At 41.4% G+C, this 22603-nt stretch overlaps 1 protein-coding gene across 1 annotated transcript in view; it reads left to right on the top strand.

Moving 5' to 3' along the window:
- The window catches only part of TMC2 (transmembrane channel like 2), a 100660-nt gene that overhangs the window by 46735 nt on the left and 31322 nt on the right, over positions 1 to 22603 (top strand). The window contains exons 5-9 of the mRNA XM_068986774.1: positions 3830 to 3911; positions 4254 to 4360; positions 13656 to 13754; positions 17910 to 18052; positions 20555 to 20702. Of these exons, the coding sequence (XP_068842875.1) occupies positions 3830 to 3911; positions 4254 to 4360; positions 13656 to 13754; positions 17910 to 18052; positions 20555 to 20702 (579 nt within the window). The remainder of the gene's footprint in view (positions 1 to 3829; positions 3912 to 4253; positions 4361 to 13655; positions 13755 to 17909; positions 18053 to 20554; positions 20703 to 22603) is intronic.

The raw sequence follows: 22603 nt of genomic DNA, 5'->3' as shown, positions 1-22603 counted from the left end.
GAATGAGGTACTTTAATAGCATCATCTTTTAGGATTTGAAATAGCTCAGCTGGAATTCCAACATCTCCACTAGCTTTGTTCATAGTGATACTTCCTAAGATAAATAGATGTTAGATTTTGTTAAATACCTTTCCCATCTGTTCATAAACTTAGTTTTATCAGGCACATCTGATTTTCAAGTATTTTATTTATAATTTTTACATAAAATTTCACAAGATTGATTGAATTTATGTGTGCACACACATGCATGCTATCTTGGCATATTTTAATATTAGGGTTGTACTTGCTTTGTAACATTAAAGGAATAGCATTACCTCCCTTTTATGCTGTAAATCAGCTTGAGGAGCATGATTTTTTTTTTTATTTGAAAATTGAGAGATGGCCTCCTCAAAAGTATACAGGTCAGGAAGCATTTTATAGAGTGTCTTGATAATTTTTTAATGTTTTTCCAATTGGGGTAGTCAAGTTTTAATTTCTTCTTGGGGTCATTTTGATATTTTTTATCTTCCCAGACTTGTTCCTTTCATTAAGAGTTTCATATGTATTAACAGAAAATTGCATATAGATAGTCTCATAATTTTTGTAATTACATTTTATATATGTTGAGTTTAAATCTTTTTTATCTCTAATATTATTTTTTCTTCCTTTTCTGTTATAGTTGCCTGACAACTATCTATGTGTCACATTAATTTTTATCTAAAAACCATCCATCGCTTAACAACTGCACACTCAGAATTTTCTTCTCAACTGAGGAACGTGTTCTTCAAATATGTCTGATAAATGATCTAATTTGTGTCTGTTCAAACAGTTCCAGCTTTTTCACTAGGAGAAGGATGGCTGCCAATTCCTCACTCTTTGTATTTACTTTCCCTCATGATTTTTAATTCTCTTCTTACTCTCTCTTTGCATCTCAGAAATTTCTCAGGTTTATTTTCAATATCATTGGATCAATTTTCTTTTGTCTCAATTAAAGTATAATGTTTATTTTCATTCTATTACTGAACTTTTAGCGATCTTGCAATCAATTCTTCCATACTTCACCTGTATTCTTTTATTTTCCAGCCACAAGGCTTGTGGGATCTTAGTTCCCTGGACCAAGGATTGAACCCACTCCTTCAGCAGTGAAAATGCAGAGTCCTAAGCCACTGAGCTGCCAGGGAATTCTGCCCCGCACCACACACACCCCATATTCTTTTTTAAAACTCTAATTGCCATCCTGCACTTTAGAAGCCATGTTTTTTGTATCCTGCTAAGAATATTGATGGCTTAGAAAATGGTAACCCACTCTAGTATTCTTGCCTGGGAAATCTCATGGACAGAGAAGCATGGAGGGCTACAGTCTATGGGGTCACAAAGAGTTGGACATGACTGAGTGGCTAAGCACATATACAAGCAAGAATACTGAACCGTCTCTCAAAATTTAATCATATATCCTGGAGGAGATACTTTCTAAAAACCTCAGAGAAAGGGATCTCTTTTTCCTTGTTTTGCACACTATTTCTCAGGCTTCACTGGTTGTTTTTGGTTATTCAGATTCAGACATCATCCACAGGCAGAATGTACCTGTGTCTCATTTGACTGCTGTTTGAAATCTCTTCTCCTATATACAGCTGAAGAGCAAGATGACACGGACAGCCAGGAACCCCGTCCGAGGGGGCAACTACCATCTCACACAGTTCTGAGTTTGTGGTCTTCTCCCACCCACGCCCAGGCTCAGTTTTCTGATGTTCTAAATCAATGAAGGATAAGAGTTTCAATGCTGAGCTTCTCCCAGGCCTCTCTCTGCCTATGCCCCCCATCTCCAGGCATCACTTTTAGGCTGAGATGCCCTCAGCCTTGAGGGGCTGCAAGTGGTTGCCAAGTGACCAGACTGGCAGACTGTATCTCCAAGGGCCTCACTTGGCAACATTCATTACTCCATTGATCCTCAGCCTTGCAAAGCTATATTTTATACTGATTTTATCAGCACCCTGACAGAGGATCTGTCTCTCAGGGGAGGACTGACATTAATAAAGCTTATGAGACAAATATATAAAATCAAATACCAGATTACTAATTTACAAGGAGGAATAACCAATGCAAGAACTGAAAAATTTGAAGTCCATATCAACAGTGTCCTTTATTTTTGATAGTACAGTTATGCGCTGTGCTTAGTCGCTCAGTCGTGTCTGACTCTTTGCGACCCCATGGACTGTAGCCCGCCAGGCTCCTCTGTCCATGAGATTCTCCAGGCAAGAATACTGGAGTGGATTACCATGCCCTCCTCCAGGGGATCTTCCCAACCCAGGTCTCCCACACTGCAGGCAGATTCTTTACCATCTGAGCCACCAGGGAATCCCAGTACAGTTTTATGGGAAGCTAAACAATAATCCCAGGCTTCCCAAGTGGCTCGGTGGTAAAGAATCCACTGGAGGAGACGCAGGTTCAACCCCTGGGTCTGGAAGATCCCCTGAAGTAGGAAATGGCAACCCACTCCAGTATTCTTTCTTGGGAAATTCCATGGACAGAGCCTGGTGGGCTGTCGTCCATGGGGTTGTCAGACATGACTTAACATGCACACATGAATTATTATCCCAATTCTAATCTACTAATTTGCAGTGAAAAAAGATTACTGCCATAGAAATAAAAATATTCACAGCCCAGGTGATGGGCAAATGCTTGCCTTATAGACAGACCTGCATAAGAAGCCAAATAAACCAAAGATGGTTTTCAAGCACAGAATCAGAACTAGGAAAGGTAGAAGAAGCAATGGGATTGGGGTAGCCAGTGTCCCCACATCCCTGCTCGTCTTAGGAAGATCTTTGCCATTATTATGAACCTGTCCTTTGCTGATGGGTCCCTCTTCTCCTTGGCATCTGTGACCATCTCCCTTCTGACAGGTGGTTTCCTTCCTTATACAGTAATTATCCAATAACTGTATAGTCAAAGCCTTTACATCTGGAAGTTCATCTGGTTCCTTCAGATAAATTTTCCCTTTTATGCTTTAGTGAGTTTACAAAGGAAAATCTCATTTCCTTCATGAACAAGTTCTTCTGAGACCTTTGTAACAATAGAAACTGATCTTAGAATTTTCTCTGTACTTCATCTTTGCCTGCTATTTTCTAGAAGTTTTTTTAAAAATTCCAAATGGATTTATTTTCAGGGGGAGGACTGTTGAAGAGCATCCCCTGAAAGAGTTGACAGATTTTCATGCAGCCAGCAGACAGCTGCTCAGGTTTCTGACTGGTAAAAAGTGAGTGTTGGATCTGGAGTAGACCCTGGAAAGGGACATAATGCCTTCCTAACTAATGTTAGCAGGGATAAAAAAATAAAAACAAAAAACAGGCTGCCGTTTCACTGGAAGAAGAGTGGGAAACCTGGGGCTGAGATCTCTTTACCACTGCCTTCAGTCTTATAGTTTAACAACAGTTCCTATCAGATTAAGGCACTCGACTGTCTGCCAATTGTAGGTGTGAGATTCTTTTTTTCCCTTGAATTTTTGGTTTTAGATGAAGGAAGTTATATAAGAGTTTGCTAAACCAATTTGATTCCCCTAATCAGAAATTAAAAATAGACTTTCTAAGTTTATATGTAAACTGTCCAAACCTGAAATTTTATCAGCATTATAGAAAATTGCAAGATATTGTGTTGCCCTGGCTTCTCTCTCACTCACACCTAACTTTGAAAGTGATGATGTGAGCATCCACCTCAGACAGCCTGGTCTCAATAGCTCCAACGTGACAGCCTCCCTCACCTGTTGACCTCGTGTTAACATGTCAGCATCCACATGCACCTCCAAGCCCCAAAGCAGCATGTTAATAAACTGAGGGCGTTGTCTGTTTAATTTCAGAAATGGGTCAAGTTTAAAAGAGACTTTGATAATTTCAAGACTCAATGTATCCCCTGGGAAATGAAGATCAAGGACATTGAAAGTGAGTATTTTGGTGTCACTGTTTTTAGTTGGTTTGCTGAAGGGTTTTCCAAGGGTTTGGACTGTGTTCTGGACCAACTGGTTAGTTTATCATAGGTTCTGTTGTATTAGAAAAAGGAATGGGCTTTGGACAAGTTAGACCAGAATTTAAATTGTGCTTCTTCACTTTCTGATTGTAGGAACTCAGGCAGATCGGTCCTTTTTATTAAAAAAAAAAAGAGAGAGAGAGAGATGTGTGTTCCACAGACTGACATGAAGATCATATCCATCACACACACACAGTGCTTGGCAGTGTTACACCCTCCTCCTGCAGCACTTACACCCACTGTCATCTTCTCTGCAGGTCACTTTGGCTCTTCGGTGGCATCATATTTCATCTTCCTCCGATGGATGTATGGAGTTAACCTTGTCCTTTTTGGCTTAATATTTGGTCTAGTCATAATCCCAGAGGTAAGAAAAGAACTGCCTATAACTCTGGATAGTGTTATGAGGCTTATCATGACTTCCATCTTCATTTATATGAAACAAATACTCTGTTTTACAAAGACTCCATCATTTGTTTTTAATTTGAGGCTCACATCAATTGCCCAGAGAACCCAGTACGAAGAATGGAACCAGAATACTTGCATGTCTGAATGAATATGTGGACCCTACATTTTTCTACCTTTTATTTTACTTTGAGATTAGTCAAGAATTAATACTTCAGTGAGGTGTTTTCTTTTACCCTGAAAAAAAAAAGAGACAGAGAATGCATTACATTATAATTTATTACCCCAAAGAAACCCTGCCTTTGAATAGCACTTCTCACTGCTCTCCCAGATACAATCTTATTATGGATGTAGGTAGATCCTTACCTATAAATGAGTAATAGAGAGACAAAAAAATGAGCAAATGACCTGTGCAAATCTACATGATAAACTTGTGGTGAATGAGATCCCAGGTTTCCAGAGTGCTGTCCTGGGACCCTTTCCAGGGGTGACTGTGGTACACTAGCACTCAGCACAGTAATTGCTATTGTCCCGTCTGAACCTCCTGGCACTAGTGCTGGGCACACCAGCGGATTACCTCTACAGCTTAGAGGGTAATGATATTTATGAATTTAGTAGTTTTTCTTCCAGATTTATTAATCAGCTCTGTGATAGGTTACTGATTCCTACTTTATTACAAATAATTCCATGAGAATATTAGAGTCAATTCTATCTGTAGTCACATCCTTGGGAAACTTTCCTGAATATCTATTTTTCATGAAATTAAAAGACTTCCACAGAATGTTAATTAAATCAAATTAGTTAGAAAACATTGAGGATCTATTATAATAGTATTAATACTCGGTAGGAAAGAAGTGTTATATTACTTACAAAACCATTTAATTCTTTTCTACATAACCTAAAGAGTGCACACCTGAAAATCAAGGATTATGAGTCAGTCCACTTTGTCCTATAGCCTTAAGCCACTGTCACTCTCCCATACAAAGAAAAGGATTTTAACCTTCTGGAAAATGTATGCAAATGCTCTTGAAACAAATCTGGTTCTCTTCAAGTGGAAAATATTGTCAGAAGTTAAGTTTCACTTCTCCTCTCCATAACCTAGGAAGTGAGAGTTTTCTGCAGTAGTCAGGGAGGAATTTTATCTTCACAGACTCTGCTTTTTTCTTGGGAGTTTTTGATTCCAAACGGATTTACTTCCATGAGAAGAGAGTACATTTAAATGCTGTAAACCTATGAGACATCTCTAGAGTTTTGCTGTACAATGGTCCAAGAAGGCTGTGTGTTAGGGAAGATGAATAATTTTTAAAATACTGAGGATTTTTTCTTCTCAAAGAAAACCTTACATCTTGTATAATTTATGTAAATTAATATAATTTGTAAGTATTTCATATCCAGTGGACATTTGTTTGAAAAAAATGAAAATTTAGTGATTGGTGCTTTCTAGTGAAGATGGCAAGACCTTAACTGTCCAGGCAAGAGTACCTTGATTTGATTGGCAGGTGTTTAGGAAGCTGTATTGGAATAGGATGGAAGAAAGAAGAGAGAGAGAGACAGGGAAAGAATAGAACAGAGAGGACTTGATGACAGGTTGGACAACCACAGATGAGAATGTAGGGTATCTCAAAATGCCCTCCATTAGGGTAGTGGGTCCGTCTAGTCAATGCTATGTTTTTTCCAGTGGTCATGTATGGATGTGAGAGCTGGACTATAAAGAAAGCTGAGCGCCGAAGAATTGATGCTTTTGAACTGTGGTGTTGAAGACTCTTGAGAGTCCCTCAGACTGCAAGGAGATCCAACCAGTCCATCCTAAAAGAGATCAGTCTTAGGTGTTCATTGGAAAGTCTGATGTTGAAGCTGAAACTCCAATACTTTGGCCACCTGATATGAAGAGCTGACTCACTTGAAAAGACTCTGATGCTGGGAAAGATTGAGGGCAGGAGAAGAGGAAGACAGAGGATGAGATGGTTGGATGGCATCACCGACTCAATGGACATTGGTTTGGGTGGACTCCGGGAGTTGGTGATGGACAGGGAGGCCTGGCGTACTGCGGTTCATGGGGTCGCAAAGAGTTGGACACGACTGAGCAACTGAACTGAACTGAACTGAACTGAACTGAATGGTGTTTCTCAAAGAGCAGAAAGCTGTAATTTTGATGAAGTTCAAATTATCACTTGAAAAGACACCTGTTTACTTATCCTGGCTGTGCTGGGCTCCGTTGCTACACGTGGGCTTTCTCTCGCTGCGAGCTGGGGCTACTCTGGTTGCCATGCAGGGGCTTCTCACTGTGATGGCTTCTGTTGTTGCAGGGCTTAGGCTCTAGGCATGCGGGCTTTAGTAGCTGTGGTGCTTGGCTTCAGTAGTTGCCGCTTGTGGACTCCAGGGTGCACACTCATTAGTTGTGGCACATGGGCTCAGTTGCCCCAGAGCATGTAGGATCTTCCCAGACCGGGGATCGAACCAGTGTCCTTGTATTGCAAGCTGAATTCTTAACCACTGAACCACAGGGAAGCCACAGACTAATTACTTTTTTTAAATGATTCGTGTTTTTTGTGTCCAATCTAAGAAGTCTTCGTCTATCTTTGGTTGACAGAACCCTAAAATGACCCCCAGTGACCCACACTTGTGTAGAATTTCCTTCTCTTGAGTATGGACTGGACCTGTGAATTTGGTGAAATTTTATGGTGATGAAATTTTACCCCTATGTTAAATGCTCCTATGGAAGGCAGGCATCTCAGATTGCCCCCAATGATCCCCCTTTCCTGATATCATGCCTTTGTATAATCCCCTCACTTGAGTAAAGGCTAGACTTTGTGGCTTGCTTTTAACAAATAGAATATAACCCAAAAAACAAACTGTCACTTACAAGACTAGCTTATAAAAAACCATGACTTCCATCTGGCATTCTCTCTTGATTCCCTTCTTGGCTCACATGATTTGATGAAGCAATCTGCCAGACTGGAGAAGCCCACTGGCAAGGAACTGATGTGACCTTTGGACAAGAGCCAGTAAGGAACTGTGACCCTCAGTCCAACAACCCACGAGGAACTAAATCTTGCCAGTAACCATGTTAGTTAATCTGGAATCAGATCCTCCCCACCAGGCCTACAGATGAGACTAAAGGACCCAGATAAACCAAACCCAGGTTCCTGACCTGCAGAAACCAAGAGACAGTTGTATGGTAATTTGATGCACAGCAGCAGACATTGGATCCAGTTCCCCAGGGGATCCTAGTGTGCAGCCAGGGTGTACATTGCTGGTGTACATTAATTAATTAGACTAAATAATTCTTTAAAATACCTTGTAAGTTCTGCTCTAGGATTCACATAGGCAGCACTCAAGGATTATGAGTTAGTCCACTTCATCCTATATTCTCAAGCCATTGTCACTCTCCAGTACAGAGAAGCCTTATATTGATACTTCTTCTAAACCTAACTATTAAAAATTTCAGATATTTAGAAAGGTATAAAGAATGAGCCCACTCACCTTCTATTAAGAATAAAAAGTTACATGCACGTTCAAGTCCTCCATCTGCTTCTCCCCAATTATATTACCCACATAATTCTCACATGTAATCAGTCTCCTGAACTTTCCATTTCAATTTACATGTTAACATATATTGGCTTAAAGTTAAATAACACGGTTTCTTTCTTTTTTAATAACTCATGTATCTGAAGTTATATTCCCTTTTGCATGATAGTGTAATTTTTTTCCTCTTTCATTTACATTGAAGGTTTGTCTCTTTTAGTTATTTTATTAAATAAACAACTGGCTTTGTTGATTCTCTGGCCTGTCTTTTTTTTAATTCACGTTGAGGAGGACATAATTTACATATTGTAAACTTCACTCTTTTAAAGTATACAGTTTGTTAAGTTTTGACAAAATGAGTCAAGTAACTATCACCACAACTCTATCACCCAGAAAGTTCCCCATTGTCCCGTTTGCAAGAAATCTCTCCTTACCTCCAGCCCTTGACGAGCAGTGATCTAATTTCTGACCCTAAATTTTTGCCTTTTCCAGAATATCATATGAATAGAATCATGCACTCTGTAGCTTTTTTGTGCCTGGCCTCTTTCATTTAGCACAGTGTCAATGAGATTCATCCATGTTGTTGCATGTATCAAATAGTTTGTCCCTTTATTGCTGAGTAATATCCTGTTGTTGGAGAAGGCAATGGCACCCCACTCCAGTACTCTTGCCTGGAAAATCCCATGGATGGAGGAGCCTGGTAGGGTGCAGTCTGTGGGGTCGCTAAGAGTCGGACACAACTGAGTGACTTCACTTTCACTTTTCACTTTCATGCATTGGAGAAGGAAGTGGCAACCCACTCCAGTGTTCTTGCCTGGAGCATCCCAGGGACGGGGGAGCCTGGTGGGCTGCCATCTATGGAGTTGCACAGAGTCGGACACGACTGACGCGACTTAGTAGTCATATCCTATTGTATGGATGTACCATAGTTTGTTATCTGTTCACCAGTCCATGAATATTTGGGTTGTTTCCAGCTGAGGACTATGATGAGGACTACTGTAAACATTCACCTTTCAGGCCTGTGTCTTATGTATCTCTATTTTCCACATCCCTAATTTCTACTCATAAACTAATAGTTTCTTTCCTGCTCATGTCTTTCTTTGAGTTTGTATTAGTTATCTATTGCTGAGTAAGAAAGGTATCCTGAAATTTTTACTAAAAAAACAAACATTTATTTCACAATTTCTGTGGATTAGAAGGGGCTTATCCAAGGTGTTGTGAAAACCAGGTGGTATTCTGTTTCTTAAACTAGGTAGTGAATATACACTAGTTAATTTTCTTTTCATTATGATCAGACATATATACATATACATATGTATATACTATTTTATATACAATATATTTCCCAATAAGAATATAAATTTTAAAGCAAGCAAAAAGAAATAGGAGTGAATTACCTAAAAATTATGAACCTATAAATTAAAAAACAAATGTTACATTAAATACTAAACAATAAAGCCTGTGTTAGTAAAAATCATGAGCAATATGGAATGCCCATCCCAGCACTTTTCAACTTTATTTTCAAATTTCTACCTAATGCAATAAGTAAAGAAAAATAAACTTATACATTTTATGCAAAAAATACAAAATTCTTTAAATTTGCAGATGATATTATCATATACCCCAAAGTACCAATGAGTGCATCAAAAGTTTCTTGAATTAATAAAAAAAATATATGGGGATGACTAGAGTCATTTTTTTCTTTTTCATACTGTTTGTGGGGTTCTCAAGGCAAGAATACTGAAGTGGCTTGTCATTTCCTTCTCCAGTGGACCATGTCAGAGTTCTCCCCCATGACCAGTCCATCTTGAGTAGCCCTACATGGCATAGCTCATAGTTTCATTGAGTCAGACAAGGCTGTGGTTCACGTGATCAGTTTGATTCATTTTCTGTGATTGTGGTTTTCATTCTGTCTGCCCTCTGATGGATAAGGATAAGAGGCTTATGGAAGCTTCCTGATGGGAGAGACTGACTGTTGGGGAAACTGGGTCTTGTTCTGATGGGCAGGGCCATGCTCAGTAAAACTTTAATCCAACTTCCTGTTGATGGGCGGAGCTGTGTTCCCTCCCTGTTGTTTGACCTGAGGCCAAACTATGGTGATATAAGGTAATGAAGGTATGGAGGTAATGAAGATAATCGTGACCTCCTTCAAAAGATCCTGTGCAGGGGCTGCCACATTCAGTGCCCCTGACCTTGTAGCAGGCCACTGCCAACCCACACCTCTGCTGGAGGCTCCTAGACACTCACTGGCAGGTCTGGTTCAGTCTCTTATGGGGTCACTGCTCCTTTCTCCTGGGTCCTGGTGCATACAAGGTTTTGTTTGTGCCCTCCAAGAGTCTGTTTCCCCAGTCTTTTGTATGTTCTGGCACCTCTATGGTGGGGTTAATGGCAACCTCCTCCAAGAGGGCTTATGCCATACCCAAGTCTGCTGTACCCAGAGCCCCTGCTTCTGAGGCAGGCCACTGCTGACCCATACCTCCACAGGAGACACTCAAACACTCAAAGGAAGGTCTGGCTCAGTCTCTGTAGGGTCTCCTGGTGTACACACGGTTTTGTTTGAGCCCTCCAGGCATCTCTGATGGCTATGGGGTTTGATTCTAAACGTGATTTAGCCCCTCCTACCATCTTGCTGGGGCTTTTCCTTTGCCCTTGGACGTGGGGTATCTTTTTGGGTGGGATCCAACACTGTCCAAGCCAGGCTTAAGCAATATGTAAACCATGAACTTCTAGATGTTCAAGCTGGTTTTACAAAAGGCAGAGGAATCAGAGATCAAATTGCCAACATCCTCTGGATCATCAAAAAAGCAAGAGGGCTCAAGAAAAATATGTATTTCTGCTTTATTGACTATGTCAAAGCCTTTGACTGTGTGGATCACAGTACACTGTGGAAAATTCTGAAAGAGATGGGAATACCAGACCACCTGACCTGCCTCTTGAGTAACCTGTATACAGGTCAGGAAGCAACAGTTAGAACTGGACATGGAACAACAGACTGGTTCCAAATAGGAAAAAGAGTACGTCAAAGCTGTATATTGTCACCCTGCTTATGTAACTTATATGCAGAGTACATCTTGAGAAATGCTGGGCTGGAATAAGCACAAGCTGGAATCAAGATTGTCAGGAGAAATATCAATAACCTCAGATATGCAGATGACACCAGCCTTATGGCAGAAGGTGAAGAACTAAAGAGCCTCTTGACAAAAGTGAAAGAGGAGAGTGAAAAAGTTGGCTTAAAGCTCAACATTCAGAAAACTAAGATCATGGTATCCGGTCTTATCACTTCATGGCAAATATATTGGGTAACAGTGGAAACAGTGGCTGACTTTATTTTTCTGGGCTCCATAATCACTGCAGATGGTGACTGCAGCCATGAAATTAAAAGACGCTTGCTCCTTGAAAGGAAAGTTATGACCAACCTAGACAACATATTAAAAAGCAGAGACATTACTTTGCCAACAAAGGTCCATCTAGTCAAGGCTATGGTTTTTCCAGTGGTCATGCATGGATGTGATTGTTGGACTATAAAGAAAGCTGAGTGCCAAAGAATTGATGCTTTTGAATTGTGGTGTTGGAGAAGACTCTTGAGAGTCCCTTGGACTGCTAGGAGATCCAACCAGTCCATCCTAAAGGAGATCAGTCCTGGATGTTCACTGAAGGGCCTGATGTTGAAGCTGAAACTCCAATACTTTGGCCACCTGATGCGGAGAGCTTACTCATTTGAAAAGACCCTGATGCTGGGAAAGACTGAGGGCAGGAGGAGAAGGGGATGACAGAGGATGAGATGGTTGGATGGCATCACCAACACAATGGACATGGGTTTGGGTGGACTCCAGGAGTTCGTGATGGACAGGGAGGCCTGACTTACTGTGGTTCATGGGGTCGCAAAGAGTCAGACACAACCGAGCGACTGAACTGAACTGAACATTCTCCTATCAACAGTTATTTAGCAGCGAGTTGTAATTTTGGAGTTCTCACAGGAGAAGATTTGGACTATAAAGAAAGCTAAGCACCGAAGAATCAATGCTTTTGAGCTGTGGAGTTGGAGAAGACTCTTGAGAGTCCCTTGGACGGCAACGAGATCAAACCAGTCAATCTCAAATGAAATCACTCCTGAATATTCATTGTAAGAACTGATGCTGAAGCTGAACCTACAATACTTTGGCCACCTGATGCGAAGAGCTGATTCACTGAAAAAGACCCTGATGCTGGGAAAGACTGAGGGCAGGAGAAGGCGACAACAGAGGATGAGATGGTTGGATGGCATCACCGACTCGATGGACATGGGTTTGAGCAAGCTTCAGGAGTTGGTGATGGACAGGGAAGCCTGCATGCTGCAGTCCATGGGGTCACAAAGAGTTGGACATGACTGAGGGACTGAACTGAACTGAGAGTCATTTTAAATAAACAAACATCAGTGATATTTTCTACATTCTCAGTATCAAGTTTGAAATTAAATTTAAAATGTTCATACTCAAAATAGTAATAAATCTATAAAATAACTAGCAATAAATTTAACAAAGTAGATTTCTATGAGGAATACTATAAAGCAAGGCAGGACAAAAATATCACCAAATAAACAGGAGGCACATTCGTGGAAGGTAAGACTTAATATCATTTAAAAAAGATCAATTCTTTCTAAATCAATATGTAAATTTAATATAATTCTGATTTTTTAATAAATAGCAACATGAATCAAGGCATATATATATATATATATATATGTATATATCTAGATAGATAACAGAATTATGTACACCCAGACAGCAAATTAAAAAGCAGAGATATCATTTTGCTGACAAAATGATACCACCAGGTCCATATAGTGAAAGCTATGGTTTTTCCAGTAGTCACATACAGATGTGAGAGTTGGACCATAAAGAAACCTGAGTGCTGAAGAATTGATGCTTTTGAATTGTGGTGCTGGAGAAGACTCTTGAGAGTCCCTTGGACTGCCGCGAGATCAAACCAGTCAATCTCAAAGGAAATCACTCCTGAATACTCATTGGAAGGACTGTTGCTGAAGCTGAAACTCTAATACTTTGGCCCCCTGATACAAAGAGCTGACTCATTGGAAAAGACCTTGATGCTGGGAAAGATTGAGGGCAGGAGGAGAAGAGGGCGAGAGAGGATGAGATGGTTGGATGGCATCACTGACTCAGTGGACATGAGTTTGAGCAAACTCCAGGAGATAGTGAAGGACAGTTTCCATGTCCAGTCTGTAGGGTCTCAAAGAGTGGGACATGACTTAGTGACTAAACAACAACAACAAAGAACAAAGAACTTGAAATACTCAAAGAACTTGAAATACTCTAATTAATCCAACAATACGGGATTTTTAAAATAGATTTAGGGTACATACATGTGATTAGGTATTTGAAGTCATTTTATTTTGAAAAATACTGTATGCTATAAGGAGTTGGTCATAAAATAATAGTAAGCTAAATAACCAAGCTAAAGCATACATAAAACTCAGAAACTTTCAAAGAAAATATATGAATAGCTATCAATCATCTTTAAGATGTGAAAGTGATAGGTAATTTTTTAAACACTCTTCTATACTTTTTCACATTTTCTGCAATGAGTATATACTATTTTAAATCATGAAAGTGATTAATTTTATTCTTTTTAAATGAGTGTTCCTGCTCTGAGAAGGGATTTTACCCACTGTGTACACATTTCTGTGTGTTTGTATCTCCTCCACATGTAATTGTGTCATTCTGTCTCAACACAAGGTGCTAATGGGCATGCCCTATGGAAGTATTCCCAGAAAGACAGTGCCTCGGGCTGAGGAAGAAAAAGCCATGGATTTTTCTGTTCTTTGGGATTTTGAGGTACCATTGCCAATGTGCACAATGTTGTGATTGTGGATAAGTATGAAATGTTTAATTATTGGAAAGCCAGTGCTTCAACCAGTGGGATCCTGGCACTGTGCAGAATAAGCTAGCCAACCATGTCCGCCTAGGTCCCCTTCATGGGTCTTTCCATCACACATTCTGATGGGCACAAGTTCCCCACGAGATCACTGCTCCCCCCATTCTGCCAGATCTATGTAAGGCAATCTTGCAGGATGGTTTTATCTCACTGTAACCCAGTAAGACCCCAGGGCTATTGCCAGTCCAACCTTGCCCCAAGCTTCACTTGACATCTTCAACTAAGTATCAAATTTGCTTCTCAAATTCAACAGCTATCCAACCAAACTCACATCATCTTTTCTCATCTCTTTTATGGGAACCACCAGTCATCCAGTCATTCAAGTCTGAAGCCTGAAAGTCATCCCACATTTTTCTGTCATCACTACCACCCCTCACATCCAATGAATCACTAAATCCGAGCCTGTCTACTAAATATTTCTTAGTCTTCTTTTCTCTTTCCCTTGGACCTCTGCTCCGAATAACACTGTACCAAGATCACTGTCAGGATCTTCTGCCTGTGCTCCCAGCCTTTTCTTGGCTCCTCACATCTCCATTCCCTCTGCTGCCAGGGACCTTTCTAAAACACAAACGTGACCCTGTGACTCCTCGTCGTTGATATTCATTGATTCCCATTCCCAGTTGGAATAAAACCAAGTGTTCTGAATTGGGCTTACAAAAGAATTGTTCATGACCCAATTGCCCTCTACCTTGCCAGTCCCATGTCTGAGACCTCATATTTTGTGTCGCAATATTATCAACCTGGGGGGAAGTCCAGTGCCCCGTGCCTTTGCTCAGGGTCCTGTACCCATCCCTCCCTCAGAAAAGTGTGAAAGTGAGTTGGAGTATTTTTTCCAAGTTATTTGGAAAGGAGTGTTTCAGATAATTACTATACCACTAACAATTGCATACTATTGCTACTATATGCAGATTTCCCTGGTGGCTCAGCAGTAAAGAATCCACCTGCAATGCAGGAGACCCGGGTTCGATCCCTGGGTCAGGAAGATCCTCTGGAGAAAGAAATAGCAACCCACTCCAGTATTCTTGCCTGGGAAATCCCATGAACAGAGGAGCCTGGCAGACTACAGTCCATGGGGTCACAAGAGTCAGACACAACTTTAGCAACTGAGCACACACACACGCCATCACCACTACTATATGCTGCTACTGAGAATTTCCTTTATTCTTTTTTAAAAAATATTTATTTATTTATTCATTTATTCATTTATTTATTTTTAGCTACTCTGGGTCTTCCTTGTTGTGTGCAGGCTTTCTCTAGTTGCGGCAAATGGGGACTACTTTCTAGTTCTGGTGCACAAGCTGCTTATTTGCGGTGGCTTCTCTTGTTAGCTCAGTTGGTAAAGAACCCGCCTGCAATGCAGGAGACCCCTGCTTGATTCCTGTGTCATAAAGATCCGCTGGAGAAGGGATAGGCTACCCATTCCAGGATTCTTGGGCTTTTCTGGTGGCTCAGCTGGTAAAGAATCTACCTGCAATGAGGGAGACCTGGGTTCAGACCCTGGGTTGGGAAGATACCCTGGAGAAGAGAAAGTGTTCTGGCCTGGAGAATTCCATGGACTGTATTAGTCCATGGAGTTGCAAAGAGCTGGACACGACTGAGCAAATTTCACTCTCTTGTTGCAGAGCACAAGCTCCAGGCACAGAGGCTCAGTAGTTGGGGTGCACAGACTTAGTTGCCCCATGGCACGTGGAATCTTCCCAGACCAGAGATCTAATCCACACCCCCTGCAATGGCAGGAGGATTCTTAACAACTGGACCATCAGGAAAACCCTTCTTTATTCTTTATTTCACCCAAGAACCCTTGTTGAAATGTTCTATCCACCCCAAACCAACAATTTATTCAGCAATAATCCTACATTGTTGTTGTTGTTGCCAAGGATAAATTTTTAGTTTTCAAGTAAAAATAGAAATTTTGGAAAAGTTACATCCATCACCATGACAATGGCAGTTTCTCAGTAGTTAAATACTTTTCTGATGAGATCAATGGAGATGTTACCAATGTGATTTTTGGGAGTCCAATGGTTATGACTCTGCTTCCACTGCAGGGGGCACAGGTTTAATCCCTGGTCAGGAAACTAAAGATCCCACATGCCATGAGGCACAGCCAAAGCTAAAACAAAAGAGAAAACTGCTTGTATAAGAAATGTGTTGACATTTGGTGTATGTTCATAACTCAGTGAACTTTCCAGATGACCAATACAAAATGATGTGTGAGTGAAAGATCCCACATCTTGATAGTAAAAGATAGAGCGATTGATTTTTTAAACTTTATATTTTGAGATAACTTTAAACTTATAGAAGTGTTGCATAAATAGTACAGAGAGTTCCCATATACCACTCACCCATTCACCTTATGATATCCATAGAACAATCATCAAAACTAAGAAATTAATCTTCATCCAGTATTATTAACTGAAATACTGTATTTATTTGGATTTCACCTGTTTTTCCACTAATGTTCTTTTTCTGTCCCAGGACCCAATTCAAAATCTCACATTGATTTGTCAAATCTCTTTACTCTCCTCCAACCAGTGACTGCTCCCTTTCAGTGACCTTGACACATTTGAATAGCTGATTAGTTGTTTTTGGAAAATGCCCCTGAATTTGGGTTTGTCTGATGTTCTCTCATGATTGTATTAAGGTTATGCATCATTGGGAAGGATACCACAGAGGTAACATGACTTTCTCAGGGTGTCAACTCAGGGTTACATTATGTTGAGCTCTTGGTTAAAGTGGTGTCTGCCAGAGTTCTCTGCTGTAAAGTGAGTATTTTTCCCTTTTCAATTACTTAGTACTTGGGGGAGAGCAAAGGATCTTAAGGTATAAAAAGTTCTTTATATGATTCATATTCCACATGGTAGCTAACTTTTAAGAACTAGTTATGGGGTTGAGATAAAATAACAAAGAAGAAATAGTCACAAATATATGAAAAATACTATGAAAATTTGGCTCCTCTCTCCAGCTACACATCTGTGTGAAGCCAGAATAATCCCATATTCAGCAAAGATATAAAAGAAGTACTAAAATTCTAAGTTAATATTATACCTAAACAACTACACACTTAAAAAGTGTGCTGCTGCTGCTGCTGCTGCTGCTGCTGCTAAGTCACTTCAGTCGTGTCCGACTCTGTGCGACCCCATAGACGGCAGCCCACCAGGCTCCCCCGTCCCTGGGATTCTCCAGGCAAGAACACTGGAGTGGGTTGCCATTTCCTTCTCCAGTGCATGAAAGTGAAAGGTGAAAGGGAAGTCGCTCAGTCATGTCCGACTCTTAGCGACCCCATGGACTGCAGCCTACCAGGCTCCTCCGTCCATAGGATTTTCCAGGCAAGAGTACTGGAGTGGGGTGCCATTGCATTCTCCAAAAGTGTGCTAATTACACTTAAAGTCAATTATGTGCTTGTGCTTTTGTGCTTAGTTGCTCAGTCATGCCCGACTCTTTGCGACCCCATGGACTGTAGCCCACCAGGCTCCTTTGTCCATGGGGATTCTCCAGGCAAGAATACTGGAGTGGGTTGCCATGCCCTCCCCCAGGAAAGTAAATTATACCCAGAACCAAACTGAAATTAAAACTCAGGTTAGATTGTGAGCTTTATCACACAGTTTTCTTTAGAAGTTTTGAGACACTGAGAAAGTTCATGGATTTCCATCTAGTTCCAGAGTGTTCAATTAAGACCCTGGGCACAGGAGGCAGAGCGGAGGGGAACTTGGAGTGGTGTGTGCAGTTGCACACAGACACACACACAAACATCCCTCATCCCTAATTTATCCCAAATGTTAACCATCATCTCCTCCCTCTTCTGTATCTCGGTGTCCTCTGTACTCAGTGTAATGGAGAAATAGAAGGGGAAAGGAAAGAGGGGAGAGTGGGGACCTGCACAGACTCAGGAGCAAACCAGGGGAGTGAAAGGAAGAGCAAGAATGTCCAGAGCCCTTCCTTCCTCCCCTCCAGCTCCCACCATACCTCTGAAAAAGAAACCCCAGGTTGGACAGGAGGGTCTGATGACTGTCACTCTAAGCTCACTAACCCAGGACATTTGCTTTGCTGACGCCCAGGGCTACATGAAGTATTCTGCTCTCTTCTATGGCTACTACAACAACCAGAGGACCATCGGGTGGCTGAGGTACAGGTTGCCCATGGCTTACTTCATGGTGGGGGTCAGCGTGTTTGGCTACAGTCTGATGATCGTCATTAGATCGTAAGTATGATTATCCCATTTACAGGCATTTAATCTTCCCACGAACAGCCCACTCCTATGGTCACACTGGGCCTACTTACCTTCTTCTCAGGGATTTAGAGAGAAAACAAGGAAACAAATAAAGCAAATGCAGGTTGTCATATGAGGCATGAAAGATATATACAGGTTAATGTGGGAAGTTCTGGAAAATGGGATAGACACTCCTTTAGAAGAAGCTGGCACAGCACTTTAGACAAAGCAAGAGCATGTGCAAAGGCCCTGAGGCAATGAATATCCTACTGAGCCCCCAAAATGGTCAAAAAGCCAATGTAGGGCCTCCCTAGTGCCTAAATGGTAAAAAAAATCTGCCTGCCAATGCAGGAAGCACAGATTCAATCTCTGATCCAGGAAGACCCTACAGGACATGGAGCAGCTAAGCCATGTGCCACAACTATTGAACCTGCACTCTAGACCCTGGAAGCCAGAACTACTGAAGCCCGCATGCCCTAGACCCCATGCTCTGCAACAAGAGAAACCACTGCAATCGCAGCAAAGAGTAGTCCCTGCTGTCTACAACCAGAGAAAGCCCACATAGCGATGAAGACTCAGGACAGCCGTAAATAAAAATGATTAAAATCTTAAAAAGAAAACACAACAAAACAGTATGGCTTGAAGAGGAACATGGCACCTGGTAAGGAAATGCTGGAGAAGTTTTTGAGGCCTGTTTCTGTTTCCTCAGAGCCTGGCTTCCTCAGAAAAACCCTCTGCTGTAAGCTCATGTGGAAGCTGAGGCGACACTTACAAAGATACAACAATGAGGCTAAACCAGCGTCTGTGGCAGTGACTAACCTTGGTGTCCTCTCCAACCCCAACTCTGCTTTTCTCTGTGGTCAGAAATGGCACTTTAATACGTTTGTGCCTCCTAATTCATATTCTCTGAAGAAAAACACTTGGGTTACCCGCCCCCCCGGATTGCCTTCTTCTAAGTCAGGGGATCCCAGTCAGCACAGGCTGTGCAGGATGGGGGCATTCTGTGCACAGACATGACCACCACGCCCCCGCGTCAGCAGGGCCACTGGAGGTCACGTATCCTGGAAGAGCAGAGCAGCTGTGTACGCAGCAGAAGCAGAGAGCCCTTGAAGCCCGACCAGAACCCCACAAGGCGATGGACAGGCCCAGCTGGGTTTTCTCTCTCATCCACTGAGAGGAAAATGCTGCTGTTCATGAGAGCCTGTCTGGCATGAGACAGTGACCACTACGTGACATGTGGCTACCCAGCTCTATCAAGCAAAAGGAAGAAAAACAAGGGGGCAGGCGAGACAGGGTTGGTTTTATTCTTAGCCCTGGCATTGTTACATTTTTCCCAGCAAAGTGTAAGGATATGGAATGTTTCCCTGTTGAACCAAAAACTAAGGCAGCCAGGCCCCTGAAACAGCAAATCCCAAAAGCCAACATGTCAGATAGAGTCAGAGAGAAGCAAACCCCACTGTTGCATATGATGGAACCCCTGTCTGGGATTCCGTGGTTCTCCCAGGGTGGATCTCCAGGAAGCACAAACAGAAGATGAGGACAGGGAGGTTGAAATAGGGGGCTATTGAAGCAGGTCCGAGGTACTTTCCTGCAAGCTTGCTTAAGAAAAGGATGTGTGTCTGATCTGGCTGCAATACCAACTGCCTCAGGGCTTATTGAATTTTATATCAGAAAAATATAATTTTTATCCAAGAAAATAGATGAATTAGAAGGGGATGTTCTTGAATTTATGGTTGCTAGGGGGAAGGATGAGGGGAAGGGATAGTTAGGGAGATAGACATCTACACACTGCTATATTTAAAATGGATAACCAACAAGGAACAGCTGTATAGCACAAAGAACTCTGCTCACTGTTATATGGCAGCCTGGATGGGAGGAGAGTTCAAGGGAGAAGGGATACATGTATATGTATATATATGGCTGAGTCCCTTTGCTGTTCACCTGAAACTATCACAATATTTTTAATTGGCTATACCCCAATGAAAGTAACAGTGAAAGTTGCCCAGTTGTGTCCAACTCTTTGTGATTCCATGTCACAAAGACTCTATACAGTCCATGGAATTCTCCAGCCAGACTACTGGAGTGGGTAGCCTTTCCCTTCTCCAGGGGATCTTCCCAACCCAATAGAATACCCCAATAAAAAAGTTTAAAAATAAAAAAATACATGTGCAAAGAAGTAATGGCAATAAATTTTTTAAAAGGAGGGGATGTTCTCTGTGAGATGAGTTCTAAAATATTGGCACAAGAATTCAGACGTCAGGGTAGAACGCATGGTTATGTGTCCTGTACCCATGCCGGCTTCTTGTTATCCAACTGACACCATGTATGCTCACAGGGCACTCTGACTTTGAGGGGAAGGTGTTCTGGCTGGCAGTAGCCTGACTCAAATCCATCTTAGCTCTTTTCCTTCACTGGATATCTGCCACCTGTGCCCAAGACTGGGCTGACACAGCAGACACAGCAGCCCTAACGACAGCGGTCTGTGCCCTGCAGGATGGCCAGCAACAACCAGGGCAGCACGAGCGAGGGGGACAGTGATAACTTCACATTCAGCTTCAAGATGTTCACCAGCTGGGACTACCTGATTGGGAATTCAGAGACCGCTGACAACAAATATGCCTCCATCACCACCAGCTTCAAGGTAGTCAACTCGGGGCCGTTTCCACTTCCTGGGGAACTCTGAGTCCCTCCGGTCATTGGGAGAGTTCTCCCAGCTGGGGCGTGGGAAATAAGATCCCCAATTAGCCTTCAAGATCCTCAAGACTTCAAGAAAGAATGCTCATGGGTGGTACTCACCATCTGTTTCTTAATGTGGTTGAGAATCATGGATGCTGGGCCCTTCCTCTTTCCTCTCAGAACTGCTTTCTGCTGGAGGAAGTGAAAAGGACTCACTTGGGGCAGCTGTTCTCAACTTTTACACATATTTGCATGATCTGAGGTGCTTTAAAAAATCTTCTGGGCCCCACCCCCAGAGACTCTCATATAATTGGTCTAGGGTGGGGTCCTGGCATTGGTTTTTTTAAAAAAACTTCCCCAGGCAATTAGAACACCCACAGAGAGTTCAGAACCCTGGTTTGGGGATATGGGAATAAATGAATCAGTTAAATGTATAATTCCACACTCAATTATCTTATTAATTTGCTCAAAAGAGAGATGTGAGGTGGCCTACAGAATAAAGGACAAAAACAAGCCTGAGGGTAAGCAGTTGGAATGAAAGGGGAAGCCCTGCACATCTTAGTTTTTCCCTCCATGACCGTATATACCACTCAGGGTTCTTTACTTTTAATTGAAGTATATTTGATTTACAACATTGTGTTAGTTTCTGTTGTACAGCAAAGTGATTCAATTATACATATATATTCATTTTCATATTCTTTACCATTATAGGTTATTACAAGATATTGAATATGATTCCCTATGCTATACAGTAGGACCTATGTTTTATATATAATGGTAGTTTGCATCTACTAGTCCCAAACTCCTAATTTATTGCCCTGCTATCTCCTTTAGTAAACATAAGTTTGTTTTCTAAGTCTGTGCATCTGTTTCTGTTTTGAGAAAAAAAAGTTTATTTTTATCATTTTTTAGACTCCACTTATATATAAACAATATCATGACATTTGTCTGTCTCTGACTTACTTCACTTTCTATGATAATCTCTGGATCCATCCATGTTGCTGAAAATGGCACTATTTCATTCTTTTTTATGGGTTTTAAAATTTTCATCCTTTTTAATATATGATTTTCCATATGTACCACATCTTCTTTATTCATTCATCTGTGAATGGACTCTTAGGTTGCTTCCTTATCTTCGCTATTGTAAATAGTGCTGCTTTGAACATCAGGATGCTTGTATCTTTTTGAATTAAAGTTTTCATGTTTTCCAAATATATGCCCAAGAGCGGGACTGCAGGATCATGTGGTAGTTCTACTTTTAGTTTTACTGTTCTCCATAGTGACAGCTCCCAGGTAGCCAATGCAGGAGACATAAGAGATGTGGGTTTGATCCCAGGGTCAGGAAGAGCCTGGAGGAGGAGGACATGGCAACCCACTCTAGTATTCTTGCATGGAGAATCCCTTGGACAGAGGAGCCTGGAGGGCTACAGTCCATAAAGTCACAAAGAGTCGGGCATGACTGAAGGAACTTAGCATGCATGCATATAGTGGCTGCAACCACTTACATTCCCACCAGCAGTGTAGGAGGGTTCCCTTTTCTCCACACCCTCTCCAAAATTTGTTATTTTCTCCCATTCTGTAGGTTGCCTTTTTTTTTTTTATGGTTTCCTTTGCTGTGCAAAAGCTTATAATTTGATTAGGCCCCATTTATTTATTTTTGTTTTGTTATTTTTATTGCCTTAAGAGAAGGAAGGAGATTTTTTTTTTTTTTGGAAGGAGATTTTTTAATCAACTAACAGTTATTGTGTTCAGGTTCAGCTTCAACTAACTCATCAGGCAGTTAAAATACATTAATGCACACAGTTCTCACAACATGTGTCCTGTTATATAAGTATATCATTTTGGTTTTTAACATATTCAGAGAAG

Source organism: Capricornis sumatraensis, chromosome 15 (genome assembly GCF_032405125.1).
Source record: "Capricornis sumatraensis isolate serow.1 chromosome 15, serow.2, whole genome shotgun sequence".
Lineage (NCBI taxonomy): Eukaryota > Metazoa > Chordata > Mammalia > Artiodactyla > Bovidae > Capricornis > Capricornis sumatraensis.
The sequence above is the reverse complement of the archived record's forward strand: the minus strand, read 5'-3'. Positions and strand labels throughout refer to the sequence as shown.